Source organism: Malaclemys terrapin, chromosome 24, assembly GCF_027887155.1.
Source record: "Malaclemys terrapin pileata isolate rMalTer1 chromosome 24, rMalTer1.hap1, whole genome shotgun sequence".
Lineage (NCBI taxonomy): Eukaryota > Metazoa > Chordata > Testudines > Emydidae > Malaclemys > Malaclemys terrapin.
In genome coordinates, this window is record NC_071528.1 from 6,059,214 (window position 1) to 6,077,727 (window position 18,514).

Below are 18,514 nucleotides of genomic sequence, written 5' to 3' on the forward strand. Positions count from 1 at the left end.
GTCAGGTGTGGAACTAGCAGTTGGTCGTGTTTTGGCGAGCGGGTTAGGGGCTGTTTGGTAAATGTCAGCGCTGATGCAATAGAGGCAGGGCTGAGCCAGGTACAGTGCCGGCAAATACTATAAACACAGAGCTCTGCCCAATACCCCTCAGGCCTGACCACAGCCCCCTGCCCCGTCACTCCAGTTCTGGAGCTCCCGCCCAGTTCTGCCACCGCATCTCAGGCCTGTCTACTGTCCCCTGCCCTGTCACTCCAGTTCTGGAGCTCCCGCCCAGTTCTGCCACCGCATCTCAGGCCTGTCTACAGTCCCCTGCCCCGTCACTCCAGTTCTGGAGCTCCCGCCCAGTTCTGCCACCGCATCTCAGACCTTCTATGGTCCCCTGCCCCTGTTACTCCAGTTCTGGAGCTCCCGCCCAGTTCTGCCACCACATCTCAGGCCTGTCTATGGTCCCCTGCCCCGTCACTCCAGTTCTGGAGCTCCCGCCCAGTTCTGACACCACAACTCAGGCCTATCTATGGTCTCCTGCCCCGTCACTCCAGTTCTGGAGCTCCCGCCCAGTTCTGCCACCGCATCTCAGGCCTGTCTACTGTCCCCTGCCCTGTCACTCCAGTTCTGGAGCTCCCGCCCAGTTCTGCCACCGCATCTCAGGCCTGTCTACAGTCCCCTGCCCCATCACTCCAGTTCTGGAGCTCCCCGCCCTGCCGGCGAACCAGGTCTGTTGTGCAACACTCTTACCTTCTCAGGTCCCCACACCGCTCTGCCAATGCAAGTCAGTTCTGATCTCCCAGGGTCTGTGTACACAGCCAGCCTGGGTGAACCGGCTCGGGCTCGCCCCGCTGCACTAAAACCAGCCGTGTAGACGTTGCGGCTCACACTGGAGCTCGGGCTCTGAAGCTGGTGGCGGGGGGGGTGGGATGGTTTCAGAGCCTAACCCCAACTTCAAAGCGCTGTCCACACAGCTATTTTCAGAGCGCTAGCGCCAGCCCCACTAAGCCACGTCTGTCAACCCAGGCTGGGAGCCTCGCTGCCACGGGCTGTGTAGACGTAACCCTGCCGTTCATGCCCAAACCATGGGGTGGAGCCAAAGGAGAACGACAAACTCATTGCACACGTGACCACACCCGGCTAAAAAGGTCCAGGTCTAACAGAGCATGGGGCTAGAGAGCCACCAAGCCGGCGTCCCTGAACGGAAACCCTCTTGTTTGTTGGAATTCAGGGACCCGCGGTATGCGGCACCGCGGGGAGCTACTCCGGCTGCAGAGAATAAGTACCCAAGTGGTTAACAGCAATACTCTTATGGCAGCTTTTATCCCATGGTGCTTTGCAAATTTTGTATGTACTGGGTTCCCTTTACCAACCACTGAAGCAAATCAGCTCTTAAACAGCAGGCAACTGCACTCTGCATGGCAGACAGCGTGGGCTAGTGGCTAGTGCAGAGGGTTATGAGACCTGCAGTGCTTAGTTTGTGTCAGGGCTGAGTCCCGGCACCTCTGGGCCTGGCAGTTCAGAGCCCGGCACCTTTGGGCCTGGCAGTTTGTAACCCTGGCACCGCAGGGCCTGGTGGTTCAGAGCCCAGCACCTCTGGGCCTGGCGGTTCAGAGCCCCGGCACCCCTGGGCCTGGCGGTTCAGAGCCCCGGCACCCCTGGGCCTGGCGGTTCAGAGTCCCGGCACCTCTGGGCCTGGCGGTTCAGAGCCCAGCACCTCTGGGCCTGGCGGTTCAGAGCCCCGGCACCCCTGGGCCTGGCGATTCAGAGCCCCGGCACCTTTGGGCCTGGCAGTTTGTAGCCCCGGCACCCCTGGGCCTGGCGATTCAGAGCCCCGGCACCCCTGGGCCTGGCGATTCAGAGCCCCGGCACCTTTGGGCCTGGCAGTTTGTAGCCCCGGCACCGCTGGGCCTGGCAGTTCAGAACCCTGGCACCTCTGGCCTTGCCACATCAGTGATGAAAGTAAAAAAATTACTTGAGCCTTGGCACCTCTTTCATTACAAATTAAGCACTGGAGACCTGAGTTCAGCTCCTCACACTGCTAGTAACCTGGCGTGTGACCTTGGGTGAGTTATTTCCACTCTAGTTCCCTTCCCGCCCAGTGTCTAGTTAGGTTCTGTGGGGGCAGAGACTGTCTCTTGTGATATACAACACCGAGCACCACAGCACCTGTAACATTAATAAAAATAACACTTGAGACAGGAAGTGAAGAAGAAGAATGTATCCAACTGCAATTGCAGGTTGGTAAAATATAATTCATTAACCAGACTGGAATTTGGCCACATCCCTCTGGCTAAAACCCCAACGTTAAAAATTATTATTATTATTTTATTATTGCATTAGCAAGCAAAAGCTCCCATCAAGATGGGACATCATTGTTCTAGGTGCATAGACACAAGTTGACGTATTCTTGCAGCTTTGAAGTGGAACTTTAATGACCACAAGTGGGCCGGACCTGAGTTTTAATTGTCTACCCAAAGGCACCCTTATAAAATAGTGCTGTACAGAACAATCCTCTTCCCCACGGCTTGCGTCAGTGATTGGAGTCGAGTAACTAATTCCCAGCAAATCATGTAGTCAGCGAATTTTGCTCCATTAGGCGAGCAGTTTGCAGTTTTCTCAAATGAACTCCTCGTTACAAGCTATTCTGTGAGTGGCACCAAGTGGCTGATAATGGTAACACAAGAGCAGCAGGGTATAGGGAAGTGCTGGCTACTCTCTTTGCCCCCACCTCCTGTGCCAGTAGCAAGGGACCCTACATCCAAACAGTTCGTCACTATCGTTAGAATTGCAGTAGCATGCAGTGGGGTCCCAGCTAAGGTCCCGACCCCCTTGTGAGAGGCACCGCCTCATGGAGCTAGTTGGAGATTTTCCAGTGGAACCTTTTCTGTTGGAAAAGGCTGATGCGTTAAAAGCCAAACGTTTCATGGAAACGGGCCCAGTTGGATTAAATTTCGTTTTTTTGGGGGGGGGGGGGGATATGTCTTGAGAAAGTTGAACAGAAAAAAGGGCGACAGCGCGGAATTTCCTGCAAAATGGAAAATCGAGTTCCCACCCAGCTCTACTGTGGACACAAGAACGGCCATAGTGGGTCAGACCAAGGGTCCATCTAGCCCAGTATCCTGTCTTCTGACAGTGGCTGGTACCAGGTGCTTCAGAGGGAGTGAACAGAACAGGGCAATTCTTGAGTGATACATCCCCTGCCATCCAGTCTCAGCTTCTGGCAGTCAGAGGTTTGGGGTGGCCCCGAGCATGGGGTTGCATCCCTGACCATTTTGGCTAATAGCCATTGATGGATCTATCCTCCATGAACTTATCTGCAAGAATATAAGAATGGCCATACTGGACAAAGTTGCCAGCTCTCACGATTTTATTGCCAATCTCGTGATATTTGGTCTTTTTCTTAAATCCCCAGCTCTTGGAGTCCTGGGGTTAGATGCAAATCCCAGCATTTCGTTTTTAAAAAATAACTTTCTAGACCTTGGGATTGTTGGACCTGAAACCATGACCCCATAAAAGTTCAAAAAGCAGAAGGCAAATAACAGGGTACAAAATCTATTATTTTTCAGATCTCCCAATTTTAAGCCAATGGCATGATATTTGAATGCGTGGGGTTGGTAATACTGCATGATGGCCACCTGGTTGGGCAGCACACCAGGGATTGAACCAGACCTAAAAGCTTTAACTACTATCTCTTCAGCTGAAGAGCCAAGCAGCTAGGGTAACGGAGTGTAACAATTCAAATCCTCTGTGGAATGGCATCGAGGGGGACCTGTAGCACGCACACCAGTGGGTTCCATATACACGTAGAACCATACAGTCCCTGTCCCAAAGAGCTTACATTCTAAAGAGACAAGAGGAGTAATAGTATCCGCGTTTTATAGCTGAGGAGGGACAGTTACGTGCTATAAGGAGCCTGTGATTGAACTAGAAATTGAACCCGAAGTACTGACATCTCAGGCCACAAGACCATCCTCTCGCCACATACTTGGATTGCCCCCCATTTGTAAGGCTGGCGAGAACATTAGAGCCCCAAACCCGTCCCAACATTCTGCACCCCCCTCTTCCGTGCTCCCAATCACCTTCTTCCAACCATCCACGTAGAGTTGGTCTGCTCAGGGACGTTGTCCGGAACAGCGACTGCCGAACAAGCTATTCAGCACGAGCTATTCTAGAACGGCTCCCCCCGCGGACACTGTATTCCAAAATATGTACCCCACTTTGTAAGCGCAAATCATTCCAGAACGAAGGGGCTTTTATTCTGGAATAGGGTGTCCACTCAGGAAGCTATTCTGGACTAGCCTGTTTTGCAGTAGCTAGTCCGGTCAATTTCCCCCTGTAGACAAGCTTTACGCTCCTTGTGCAATGACCTCTGTCCTGCCCCCGCCATTCCCAGAATGCCGCATTTTGGGGGAGGCTGCAGCATCCAAGGGCACCGATTGGCTGACCAAGAAGCCCCGCCTTTGTGAGAGTTGGGCTTTCTTCCAGCATAGGTTGCACAAATGTGGCAAGCCTCTCCCACTCCCATTTCCACCGTGTTGGTGCGGTATTAGGTCAGGGCCTCCTTCCAGACAGAGGACGCCCAGACAGCTCCTGGCAGACAAAGCCTGCCTGGGAAAGCAGCTGCGAGGGATGAGAAATATGAAAAAGATCCATCAGCGTGGGGTTTAGATAGCCATTGTAAATAGACCTGACTAGAGTCACTATTGATTTTTCTTGCACAGAGCTGTAATTAGATTGAACTGGGAAGAGGCATGTTAAGCTGCATCAGCAGAAGAAAGAAAGAAAGAAAGAAAGAACCAGGGAGGTTCTTTCCTGATCCACTTCACTGCAGCATCTCTCCTGCCTGTGTCCACCCCTTTCAGCACGTTAAGTCTGGAAAGTGCCTAAGCTGTCCAAATCCCAAAGAAGGCACCGTGATCCTCTCCACAAGGCCCGGGATAGGCAGTCAGGGGAGTATGATTATATCCCTGGCTCTGCTACTTACTCCCTGGGTGACCTTAGGTGACTCTCTATGCCTCCCCGGGCCTCAGTTTCCTCAGCTGTAAAATGGGGATAATGATACCGACCTCCTTTGTAAAGTGCGTTGAGCTCTCTGGGTGAAAAGTGCTATATCAGCGCTAAGAATCAAATCCCAGCCTGAGGGACTAGAGTCGGGAGATTTTTTGACACATCATAAGCTAGGATTCAGCCTCATTCAGGTGGCCACTATTATGGCCTCTCAGTCCTGTATGGGTTGGCAGTAAGATTTGAACCAGGGACCTTCAGCACTTAAATGAGAGGCTTTTTTTGAGAGACAGAAGGTCTCCTGGTTGAAGGAGTGGACTAAGACCCTGGAGATCTTTGCTCAAATGGCAGCTGGGTCACAGACTTCCTGTGTCTTTCAGGCAGTCACTTCATCTCCTGCGGCGTCAATTGCCCAGCTGTGAAATGGGGAGAACCATCCCTTCGTCGTCTATTTAGATTGTGAGCTCTTAGGGTCGGGCTATACAGCAGCTGGGCTTGCACCTCCCAGCCTGGCTAGACAGTCTCGTGCTGGCAGCGCGGATGCTACAGCTCAGGTTCTCAGGCCCAGCCAAGCCCTGGACTTGCTCCACCGCCAGCCACGTCCACACTGCTGTTTTCAGCGTGCTAGCTCAATCCCCACTAACACGAGTCACCCGGGCTGAGGGCCTGCGTCCAGCTGCAATGGAGACACAACTTTACACATCTTTATCCGTGTGCACAGCACCCAGCATCATGGGGCCCCGATCTCAGACAGGGTCTCAACATAATACAAAGACTAAGGGTTTAATATTTAGTATTTCTATAGTCCTGCTAATCCCTAAGGGTGTAGAAAGGGCAGTGATAACACAGCCACAGTGTGGCTAATGCTCGTGATTTTATCCCAAGTGTTGCCATATTTGGCTCTTCTTTTTTTAAGTCCCTGGCTCTTGGATTAGGGGAGAATCTCAGTAAAAGGAAGTTTCTAGCTTTAATGGTTGCCTGAAAACTTGACCCAAGTGTAACCTACTGGCTCCACAACCAGAATATACATGAAATGAACCCAATTTTTTTCTGAATCGCATGATTTTTAAGCTGCTCTCATGATTATCTGAGGCCTGACTCAAGATTTTTGAATGTTTGGGGTTGCTAATACCCCAAATGCTTGGGAAGCATTGCTGTTGTCAGAGATCCTCAAGGATTAAAGGTTCTTCTGGGTTGTTTTGAATCTGTGGGTCCCTGAGCCAGCCCTATACAACCACAGGTTAGAAGTCAGCCATCTTTATTCAACTGTCTGTGCTTCACTCTTGCCACTAAATGGCAGTATAACATCCCACATCATTCCCTCTAGGCCCGGCTATCTGTATCTCCATGAGGCTCCCCACATGCCTCAGGTTCAGTTAAGATGCAGAAGAGGTGAGACACCTGAACTGCTTCCCCAGTGAGTGTAAATCCACCTCAGGCCCATTTTTTAAAAAGGCTCCAGAGGCGATCCTGGCAACTACAAGCCGGTAAGCCTAACTGCGGTACCAGGCAAATTGGTTGAAACCGTAGTAAAGAACAGAATTATCAGATGCACAGACAAACACCATGCAGCGTTTGCAAAAGAAAATCATGCCTCGCCAATCTATTAGAATTCTTTGAGGGTGTCAACAAGTTTATGGACAAGGGGTGATCCAGTGGATACAGTGTACTTGGACTTTCAGAAAGTCTTTGACAAGGTCCCTCACCAAAGCCTCGTAAGCAATCATGGGATAAGAGGGAAGGTACTTTCATCAGTAACTGCTTAAAAGATATAGGAAACAAAGGATAGGATTAAATGGTGAGTTTTCACAATGGAAAAAGGCAAATAGTGGGGTGGCCCAAGGATCTGTACTGCAACCTGTGCTCTTCAACATATTCATAAATGGTCTGGAAAGGGGCCTGAATAGGGAGTTGACAAAATTTGGAGACAATGCAAAATTACTCATGATAATAAAGTCCAAAGCTGACTGTGAAGAGTTACAAAGGAATCTCATTCAACTGGATCTCTGGGCAACACAATGGATGAAATTCAATGAATTCAATTCACATGAAATTCAGTGTTGATAAGTTCAACATAATGCACATTGGAAAACATAATCCCAACTGTACATACAAAATGATGGGGTCTAAATTAGCTGTTTCCACTCAAGAATGATCTTGGAGTCATTGTGGATAGTTCTCTGAAAATATCCCCTCAATGTGCAACAGTGTCATAAAAAGCTAACAGAATGCTAGGAACCATTAGGAAAGGGATAAATAATGAAACAGAAAATGTCATAATGCCACCCCATAAATCCTTGAATGTTGTGTGCAGTTCTGGTCGCCCCATCTCCAAAAAGGATATATTAGAACTGGAAAAGGTACATAGAAGAGCAACAAAACTGATTGGGGGATGAAGAGCTTCCATTTGAGGAGAGATTAAAAAGACCGGGACTGTTCATCTTAGAAAAGAGATGGCTAAGGGGGGGATATGAGAGAAGTCTATAAAATCATGACTGGTAAATAGTAAATAAGGAAGTGTTATTTACCCCTTCACATAACACAAGAACCAGGGGTCACCCAATGAAATTAATAGGCAGCAGGTTTAAAACTAGCATAAGGTAGTATTTCTTCACACAACGCACAGTCAACCCGTGGAACTCATTGCCAGGGGATGTTGTGAAGTTCAAAAGTATAACTGGGTTCAAAAAATAATTTGATAAATTGATGGAGGATAGGTCCATCAGTGGCTATTAGCCAAGATGGTCTGGGACGCAACCCCATGCTCTGGATGTTCCTAAACCTCTGACTGCTAGAAGGTGGGACTAGACAAACAGGGGATGGAGCCCTCGATAAATTGCCCTGTTCTGTTATTTGAAGCACCTGGCACTGGCCACTGTCAGAAGACAAGATACTGGGCTAGATGGACCATTGCTCTGACCCAGTCTGGCCGTTCTTATGTTCTTACAGAGAGGAAAAATGACTAGCCCAATGTCACACAGACAGAAAAGTATCAGCACCAGAATGAGAACCCAACTCGATTTGCTCTGTAGCCTTCTGCTATACCCGCTCGATCACAACAGACCATGGTCCCCCCGTCCTAAGCATATCACTTCTGTATGACAAATATATTCAGTAGCAATACTAAGGCTATACTTTGTTTTCAACAGCAGCCCCGTTTGTAGCCAACCAATCAGAACACTATATCTGAGGTCTCAGTGTTCCAACAGTAATTCATTATTGCATGTTGCTATGATTATTAATAATTACTCGTAATAATTGTGTTTAGAAACAAATGCTGGGTTTAAAAACTTGAAACACCGAATAACCAATATTGTCTATGCTTATCCAATACAGCTTGTCTAGAGGATAATCAATACATGGGAAACGTAATAGGACAAATTCAACCCTGCAAGTCATCCCAGTAGCTTTACCCAGGGTTAATATGGCCTATTATCTGCCTATGGGAGAGCACACCAACCTCACGCATACCACATGGGAGTTCCCATGCAAACCACCAAGCTACCGTAGACCGACCACATGTAGCAAGAAGCTGGAGGTATTTGCAGCCATACCACACGCAGCAGGAGATAAGAACTACAAGAGGCAGCACAGATTTTCAAAAGCTGCTGGGCATTTTGCGTGCCCTGCCCACCTGGACACACTTTAGACTGACCTGATTTTCAGAGTGCGTTGAGCAGTCGTCCTCTGAAAACCAGGCCCCTAGAAGGTGCTGAATGCCGGGCCCTGAAAACTCACTAGTCACTTTTGAAAATCTAGGCCCTGCCATGTGCAGTCAGTGGCAGGAAATATTTGCAGATAAAAGATATGGGCGGTGCTGCAGCTCAGCCACATAAAAGGATAAGGAGCAAAAAGGGGGTACAGACATATTGTACTCAGGAGGTCAGACTAGAACATGATCAAGTCCTTTGTGACCTAAAAATGTATAACTCTACAGCCCAGACAATGGAGAGCAGGAGATATGACTATTATGCCACCCATAGCCAGAAGCTGGAGCTATGCCACACACCAACAGAGGGAAATGCTGCTGCATTTATACAGTGGTCACCAACAGAAAGTCAACATTTGCCATGCGCATTAATTCCTACTCTGAGCACAGGGAAGATGTTACATTAGCCCAGAGATTGCTGGGTAGTAACTGTTGGCAGACGGTGACCATTCTATCACAGGTAGCAAGAGGCAGTAAATAGTGTCTTTGCTTTCTCCACAACTTTAACAATTCCTATACACGCCAACACCACATTGTTATTGCAGTTGCACTGTCCACACTGGTTTGACCTGCTGCACACCTTTGCCTCTGGCTCGCGATTGTAACATTGTCGAGTGTGAGCACAGGATTGGACAACAGCGTGTCTTGCAGCGAACGGGGAGGTGGCGGGGGTGAAGGTGGAGGAGGGAATATTGTCGTAGCAAACACATCACTCACTGTTCCGATTGTGCACATCTGCGGGTTTTTTTGTTTGCTTGCTTTGTTTTGGTTTGTTTTTGTTTTTTAAAAATTGGTGTCTGGAAAAAAAGTCAAATTTTCTATAAAAGGTTTCTTTTGTTTGTTTTTTTTGCAAGCATCTGATGGTCATAGGGTAGGTTTTTCCACTACAACATTCATCTGCCGGTTGTTTGACTGAGGTACCTTATGGGACACAGGCTCCACCTGGTACCACAAAGGGTTAAAAGTATCTTTGTTATGTAGGATGTTTGTTTCCACTGAAGAAAGAGCATCTGGATTCAGGGCCATTTGCAAGGGCCAGGAAAATTATTTCTGTTAACCATTATTACCAGAGAGAAAATGGCTTGAACTGAATATATTTGCTTGGGCAAATCTGTTGTCTCCTGTAAACCATCTGTCCTAACTAGAGCTAAGCAAATATGGTGCACTCAGCCAATCAGGGGACAGAATCGACACCATGGGATTTATATGACCAATCGGTTCTCTCTGACAGAAGCATGGAATGCATACAGAATCTGTTTGGGAGCAGTCCATGGAGCTAAAAAAATGCCTAAAATTTATTGATTAATGAATAAATTTGAGGAAATTACAACCTGCTTGTGTCTATTCCAGGCAGCAGGCAAAGAGGTTAAATCTGCTGGACAAATGATTTGTGACAAATGATTCACTTAGCTCAAGATCTGCCCAACTTTGGCTGGAAGTGGAGGACCTCAGAAGTTAGCTTGATACTGTTAGTTCAAGGTGCCTGTAATTTAAATAGGATTCGTACATGAACGCGAACTTAGAAAGCAATTCAGAAAAAGAAATGGGTTTTGCCAGTAATTAGGAGGAACTGAATTGCAATTAAAATGTACTCTCACTATTCCTCATGTGAAAGGCCAGGATTAGAAGCAGCCGCATTGAGGCCTGCAATTTCATTTAAACTGGAAACAAGAAGCACATTTGTAACGGGAAAGGTAATTAACCACTGGAGCAACTTATCCCGGGTTGTGATGGATTCTCCATCATCTGGAGTCTTTAAATCAAGCCTGGATATATTTTAAAACAATATTCTTGAGCTCAGTCACGAGCTATTGACCTCGAGGCTGGAATGACTGGGTGGCATTCTCTGGTCTGGACTATGCAGTTCACGGTGGTCCCTTCTGGCTTTCAGATCTATGAATTTTGCTCCTGCAATAAGCTAGATGCACAAACCATAGTGCGAAGAGCTGTGCATGCCTGAAACGCACAGTAACGTTTTCAGAAGCAACCAAGTGACTTAGGCACCTAAATCTCATTGACTTTCATTGAAATACGAGACCCTAAGTCACTGCAGAAAAAAAAGGGGGGGTTATATTGAGATAGCTCTGGCACTGGTGACAAGGCAGAGGTAGTTTGTACCTTGATGTAGCTCAGAATAACACAGCTCTTTTCTTCCGGAGATCTCAAAGCACCTCATCGTTATTCCTCTCATGCCATCTGGTGTGGAATACCAACCTCAGGGCAGACTGTTGTGGAGCAGGGCACAAACCCCAAACTGGTTGCAAGTTCTATACTTAGATTTCACCTATCACATAACAAGTGTAAACTCCTCCGGTGCTATACAGCCTTACCATGGAGTCACAGACAGTCCCCTTGGGCACTCCGGTCTATCTTGCCACCCAGGCAAGCTTGACTCTGTGATAGACGGTCACGTTACACCAAAGATCACAAAAAAGTCAGGTTACTCCCAGTCCCAAAGGACCAGTCCCTTACCCTAGGTCGATTTGCACCTTAGCTCCCACACCAAAGACAATGCTTGTAGCCACGCCTATAGTCAACGAACTAAGGATTCATTAACTAGGAAAAAGAAACGAGCGTTATTTACAAGGTTAAAGCCGGGAAGCAAACACACACGAATGAGTCACAGTCAGTCTATAGTAAGCAGACTCAGAATATCCCTTAGGGTTAACCCAGGCGAAACAGTTCGGGGGGCTCCTTGCATGTGCTTAGAAATCCCCACCTCTCAGAGTTCCAGGAAGTTCTCGCTAACAGGCATTTTAGTTCCCTTCCCCCAGCGATCACGCTGTGATGGGACGAGGGCTTGGGCATGTACCCCCTTCAGGTCAGGGGGGGAAGCAATCAGCAAAGTGCCTGTTCCACAATGGCTCGTTTGCATTCACTAGTCCTTCCTGGTGGGCAGGAGATAACGCCTCCTGTAGGCATCCAGCATTAGGTGAAGTTTGCCCCTGTTTGGTGAGTTACATAATTTCAGACCAAACATTTTACAGTAACAGAACAAGGAGCCAGAACAAACACGTAAGAATTACCTTATAGCATGGGAAATCAAAGCTGTGCATGAGATTAATGTGTGCAGTGACTTACAAGCATTTCATAAAGTCTAAACACTATATACCATCTCAGTCCAATACCTATCTTAACAATACTAACACACAGGTGAGACAGACGGGTGTCCAGCTATGCATTGTTCAGTGCGGCCTAAAAGCCTTGGCATGAGCTGGCACCTGGTCTGCCAGCATTACAATCCCCATTTTACAGATGGGGAAACTGAGGCTCAGAAAGGGGAAGGGACTTGCCTGATGTCACCCAGCAGGCTAGTGGTAGAATCTGGGATAGAATCGGGGTTCCTGAGTCCCCATCCAGAACTCTATCCACTAGGTAACCTGGTCTCCCCTATAAATGACTCTAGTTTTTACATATACCCCACCTAGGGTTGATCTCCACTAGCCACCACAAGGTTAAAAACTACAGTGTTTTGTATTGAGATAGCGTTTCAAGGTGGCTAGCTAGCTGATTGTGAAAACACCGCTTATTTTTTGCAGTGGAGAAATAGCTTAGGCACATTTAAAAATATTACCTAGTTAGATGTCTAAAGGCAAGTGATCTCGCATGCACAATGAAAGGCTCTTCTCCAAAATCCATCCCTAAGCCTCTACACATCTTCGGAAAGCGAGCTGGGATCTGAGGGCAGGTCTACCCTGAAAACGTTGCATCGGCGCAGCTGTGGCATGTAAGTGAAGACACTCCTACACCGACGGGAGAGATTTTTCACACCCCAGAGCACCACAGTTATACCGATGTAAGTCTGTAGTGTAGACCTGGCCACAGTTAATTTCAGTTCACCTTTAAGTCGGCCTTAATACAGAGTAAAATCCCATTGTGATTTTCTACCGCTCTGATCTTTGTGGGTGTAGAACACTCCTCTGCTGATCCCGGGGGATTTCACACTCACTTTGTACGGGTGTACGTGACCACACACAAGGTGTATAGCCCCACGTGTCTGACTTTTTCCTGCACTCTGGATCCCTTTACGTCACAAAGCCTGACACAAGGGAATGCTTGGGACCGGTAGATTAGGGCAGACGGCTTCAGAATGATGCCTTTACATTGGGACTGACCGTATAAAATGAGACCCTCCCTTCACAATCTTCACAAAAATCTTCACAGCCCCCCCCCCACACACACACGCACCCTTTTTTTTAAATCCAGCTCACCTGCCAAAGACCCAAATCCTCAGGACTTTATTCACTCATTTTTTGTACTTGCTCAGGCAAAACTACTACTGACGTTAACGGTAGCTTTGTTGCAATGAGCAAAGCGTGAATAAGGACCCTCAGAATTCAGCTCCAGGACAGCTCACTGCTAGGACAAAGGTGATGTGCATCATTAAGTAGAGATGCCAGGGTTCTGGTGCTCATGACCCCGGCTTACCTGGATTTTGGGTGACGTCTCCATAAATACCACAAGCTAGAGGGTAGTTTTTAGAATAGTGTCATTACTACATTTCTGGAGGACCTTGGAACGCTAGAGATCAGATGTTGCTTTCATTTACATGGCTACAATTCTAGAGTAATTCCTTTGACTCTGTAGGTGTGGCTACACTTAAATATTTAGTCATGTTTTAACACATGTTAAAGAACACAATCGTAAATTCGGGGGTAGACAGGACAGTCTGGACCAAATTCTCCATTGCCGTGTACCTTGTACAGTCTTTTACACCAGTGCAAAGTGGCGCTAAAATCAAAATGGGTTTGTTTTACACCCACTATGCACTGGTGTAAATAACCATACAAGGTACAGAACAATGGCAAATCAAGCCCAGAACGTGCAACTTAGGGCTGAACACAACTAGGAACAAATGTGTGTCATGTCCACACTAGCATTTACAATCATGTTAGTTAGCACATGGGAAAACATGACTAGAAATTCCAGTGTAGACAAACTCTAGTAGAGTTCCCTGACATAAGATCCTCGCCAAAGTATTGAGACCAAGTCCCAGTGTCCTCAGAAGGTGTTATAATAGCGCTCCTGAACTGACCCCATAAAACCATTAAATACCAGGCAAGGAACCTTTACCTTGTGTCATTGGAAATGAAGATAGATTGTGCTCCTCACTGTGAATCATCGGGAAAAGGAGAGGATACTATTTAAGAGTGTTAAATGGCAGGTGGGCAGAGCAAAGAGGTGAAAATACCAGACCAACCTTGCCAGACCCATGAGAAATGAGTCTGAAATGGCCTTGGAATCCTGGATCCAAAAATGGAGCTTCTTGATTGGCTGTAGGGGATGTCATACCCATGAAACCCAATGAAATGCACCAGTCTAATTTGTATCCTCTGTTCTTCCTTATTTGGTGTTGGTTTTTAAGGGATTTCCATTTCACAACAGCTATAGGACACGGCGGGCTATGCATGCCCATGGGCCCATCTGTCCTCTCAAGCAGTCCAGCTCCCACAGAGTTTTTGAGGCCATAGACTCATAGACTTTAAGGCCAGAAGGGACCATCCTGATCATCTAGTCTGACCTCCCACACATTGCTGGCCAGAGAACCTCACCCGCCCGCTCCAGCTCAGATCCTTGCAAGTGGAACCTGTCCTTCTGCTCCAGCTGGCCAAAGCCTGTGAACAAACCACTCCTGATGAGACTCAGATATTTTTGATGTGAGGCTGGCGCGGGGGCTGATGGCATCCGGGGTCTGTTTGCCTAAGAGCTTAAGGCATGAGCAGAGAGCATGCCCATTAGCTGAGCGCCAATATCCCACCAGGGAGATCCTCCAGCTGAGAAGGTGTTGAGTGTGTGTGATGTCGCACTCACCCGGCTGATCCACGAAGGGCAGTTACAGAGAGAGAGTTCGCCATGTGGTAGGGACCTGGGGCCAGATCAGCAGCAGCAGTAGTTGGTCACAGCGCCATTGACTTACAGCTTACGCAAGTCCTGGCTCCCGCGTGGAGCGAGGTGCGTTCCCCCCCCAGCTCAGACTCACCTCACTCCTTTGAACCCCCGCCCTGTCTCCGGCATTTCCGACGAGCTAGCTAAGGTGGCTCCCCGCTCAGTGTGCTGGCTTCTGGGTACCTCGCTCTGCCCGTGCATTGTACAGGAAGGCCGGGCGCCCGACTCAAAGCTGTGTATCCCAGCTGGCAACAGGGTACCTACAAGTCAGACACTGCAACACTGAATCTCCGGATATGTCTACACTTCCAAAAGAGACCCACGGCAGCGAGTCTCAGAGCCTGGGTCTACAGCCTCGGTCTCGCAAGGCTCATGCTACAGCACCGAAAACAGCCGTGTAGACGTCCCCGCTCAGGCTCTCAGGCCTGGCGAAGGGGATGGATCCCAAAGCCCGAGCTCCAGCCCAGGCGGGAACGTCTGCACGGCTATTTTCAGCGCCATAGCACGAGCCAGAGACCCAGGCTCTGCGACTCGCCGCCACGGGGTTTTGTGTGCCGTGTAGACACGCCGTAAGTCCCACCCGAAGGGCCGTTTTAGACCATGGACATCAGCATAGGAACCTCTCTCAGGGACATGAAAAATCCACACTCCTGAGAGATGCAGCCAGGGCCAGCTTTAGGCCGATTCCCCCGATTCCCTGGAATCGGGCCCTATGCCTAAGAGAGTCCCGCACCTTAGGTGCCTTTTAAATTTTTTTTATTCACCCGGCGGCAGTCCACTCGGGTCTTCGGTGGCACTTCGGCGGCACGGGGGTCCGCTCCGGGTCTTTGGCAGCATTTTGGCGGCGGGGGCTCCTTCAGTGCCGTGGAAGACCCAGAGCGGACCCCCCACCGCTGAAGTGCCACCGAAGACCCGGACCACCGCCGGGTATTCAAATCGGGCCCCGCAGGTCCTAAAGCCGGCCCTGGATGCAGCTTTGCCGACCTAACCCCCTGTGTAGACAGGGCGAGGGTGATGGAAGAATTCATCTGTCGACCTAGCTACTGCTTCTCGGGGAGGTGGCTTAACCGCAGGGATGGGAGAACCCCGCCTGTTGCTGTAATGAGTGTCCACACGGCAGCACCAGGGCTGTGCCGCTGTAGCGTTTGAAGTGTAGACACCCCCCAAGGTTCCTAAATCACTTGGGCACTTTGGAAACTCCCAGTCAACTTTAACATATACTGCAGAAAAATGGCAACCCAAAGCCACGCATTTTGCTTCAACAAGGAGGTTTTTTTCCTTTAAAAAACAAAACATGGCAAAAGCTTTCCCAAAAAGAGCAAAAATTGGGCATTTGTGCCAAGTAAAATCCATATATTTAGTCATTGCCGCAGCCCCCATGCAGAGTGCAGAGAGTTTAATGGGGCTTTATTTATTTATTATTATTATTATTTATTTTATTATGGAGGTATCACCTGGGAGCCCCAGTCATGTCCCAGGGCCAGGCGCCACGCAAACACAAAAAGCAAAAAGATGGTCCCTGTCCAAAGAGCTCACAATCTGTTCAACCCCTGCCCACAACTTCCATGTGCCACCCGCAGGGGAACGCACCTCCTGGGGTGACCTATTGCTCAGCGCCGAGACGGGAGCATGGGGGGGGATTTTGAACTATGGAACCTGGTTCTGTTGGACAGAAATGTATCAGTGACGTGCTGAGAATGGACTTGAATCCAGCAGAAGAGGGAGCAAAGAGGGTAGCGAAGGCAGTTGGGGAAGCCTAGATTCCCTGGACCATCGCACAGTCCATTCCACAGAGAGAGGGGAAATGAGGGCAAACTCTGTCACAATCCACTCTGGGAGCTGAATGATCATTGCCTCATTTTGCTTTGAGAACCACTGGTGCGGGCCAGGAAATGTGAGCAGCCGTCACAGAAAGTCCACGTAGAAAATTTCAGCTGTTTCCTACTGTTTTAAGTTGGCATCTGGGCTTAGGGGCAGAGCCACAGGTCTGAGGATCCACTGGTTCACAGGTTTGTTGGTTGTCCAACTGAGGTCAGCAGAGACCAGCAGAAGCCAATGAAGAGCAACAGAAGGTTTCCAATGGGGCCTACTGGAACCTCCGCTCTAGGGCTGTAAACTTGGCAGAGGATTGCATGCTTCCCTGTATTAGCCCCACTCAAGATTTAGGAATTAAGAGGCCCCAAATTGCAAGAGGGTGAGGAGGGCAAAATCAAGCCATGAGTTTCCTCCAATTCCAGCCCTGCTGCCAGAAGGAGATATTGGAGTGACCCATGAGTTGCAAGTTTCCAAGGGTTTCCACGCAGTCACTTGCATGGCATGTCTTAGGCAGGTGGCCCCATCTCAAGAGACAGAGGCAATAGAGAGGAAGGAGAAGGAGACACCTTTGGTCCCATCTCAAGAGACGGAGGCAATAGAGAGGAAGAGAAAGATGGAGAGATGGCAGAGGGGGATGGGCCGAAAGTGAGGGCGGAAGTAGTGAGAAAGGAGCGCAGGGCACCATGGGCCCGCACCCAATTAATGGCTGTGTTCTTTCTTTTGAACATCTAGCCTGCAAACGCAAAGAACAGGAGCAGCAGAAAGACAGGAACCTGCAACCCAAGAAGCAGCGGCTGGTCTTCACGGACCTGCAGCGCCGCACCCTGATCGCGATCTTCAAGGAGAACAAGCGCCCCTCCAAGGAGATGCAGATGACCATCTCACAGCAGCTGGGCCTGGAGCTCAACACCGTCAGCAACTTCTTCATGAACGCCCGCCGGCGGTGCATGAACCGCTGGCAGGAGGATGCGAGCGCCAACCCTGGGGTTCCCTCATCTTCTACAAGCACTTTCTCCAAAGCATGACGCCCCTCTTCTGTCCCTCCCCGACCCCCAGCCACTCCCTCCTCACGACAAAGCCGACCACATCCCCCCACCCATCCTACAACAAGCCACGCCAACCTTGGCCATCCAGGTGGGTGCTCTTGGGTGCTGCAGGGAAACCACCCCACCAAACCCATCGTGCGGAGATGCTGCGACTTGCCCCCTGGGCCTTGGCTTAGTCCCGTGTCTCGCTGCCACACACGAGTCCTGGAAGAAGCTCGCTTCAAAGGGGAACCATTTGGAACAGGGCGGTTTCCTTCCCTTCAGAGCTCTGAGGAATCTCTCCCAATGGAGTGAGTGACCCCCAGGCCCTGGGGTGAGGATGCGGGCTCCTGATTTTTGCAGCAGAGGAGACTGTGCCCCACCCCCGCCCCCCACGCGCTGCCGCGTTTGCTGGGCTCATCTTTCCATCGCACGTTATTGGCCTTTCCCCTCCCCCTGTAAGATACGAGATTGAGGGGTGAGTTTCAGCCCCGCGCTCTCCACATGTTCAGTCCCTGAGCGTGTGGGGGGGGGGGGAGATTCGAGGCATTCAGGCCCAGCCTGTCCAAGGCACGTAGCGCTGAGGTGCCTGATTCCCATTGATCTCAGTGACTGATTTCATCGGGAGTTCGGATCCGAGACCCTTCCCAAAACCCCACGAGGCACCTCTCTGCAGCTGTAGGCACCTGCGTACGTTTAAAAATCCGGCCCGTCGAGCCCAGGGGGCAGGTGCTGGGCACCTGGAGAGAGGATACGCTGAGATGTACACTTTAAAGGTAACCGAGCACCCAAGGCTGGGGAGAGGGTCAGTGCTCTGCTCCCTTTAAAGTGTTATTGCTCACAGGGAGAGCAGGGCAGTGTTATCTAGCAGGGAGAGCATGGCGAACGGACAGTAGGACTCCTGGGTTCTAATCCCACTGCTGCTGCCTTGATGTAGGGCCCTTGGGAGAGTCCCCAAACCCTCCATTCATCCTCCAACACCTGGGGCGCCAATGCTTCCTCGGGGACCGGAGGCTTAAGGGTGAATGTTTGTGTCAAGAGCTTTCAAGACCCTGAGATGGCCAGCGTGAGAGGAGAGCAAAGCACT

The 18,514-nt window shown here is 49.5% G+C and overlaps 1 protein-coding gene across 1 annotated transcript in view; it reads left to right on the forward strand.

Moving 5' to 3' along the window:
* ONECUT3 (one cut homeobox 3) overlaps positions 1 to 17,427 on the forward strand; it is a 90,964-nt gene extending 73,537 nt beyond the window's left edge. Inside the window, exon 2 of the mRNA XM_054013884.1 lies at positions 17,135 to 17,427. Coding sequence (XP_053869859.1) covers positions 17,135 to 17,427 — 293 coding nt within the window. The remainder of the gene's footprint in view (positions 1 to 17,134) is intronic.
* Positions 17,428 to 18,514: the final 1,087 nt, after the last annotated feature.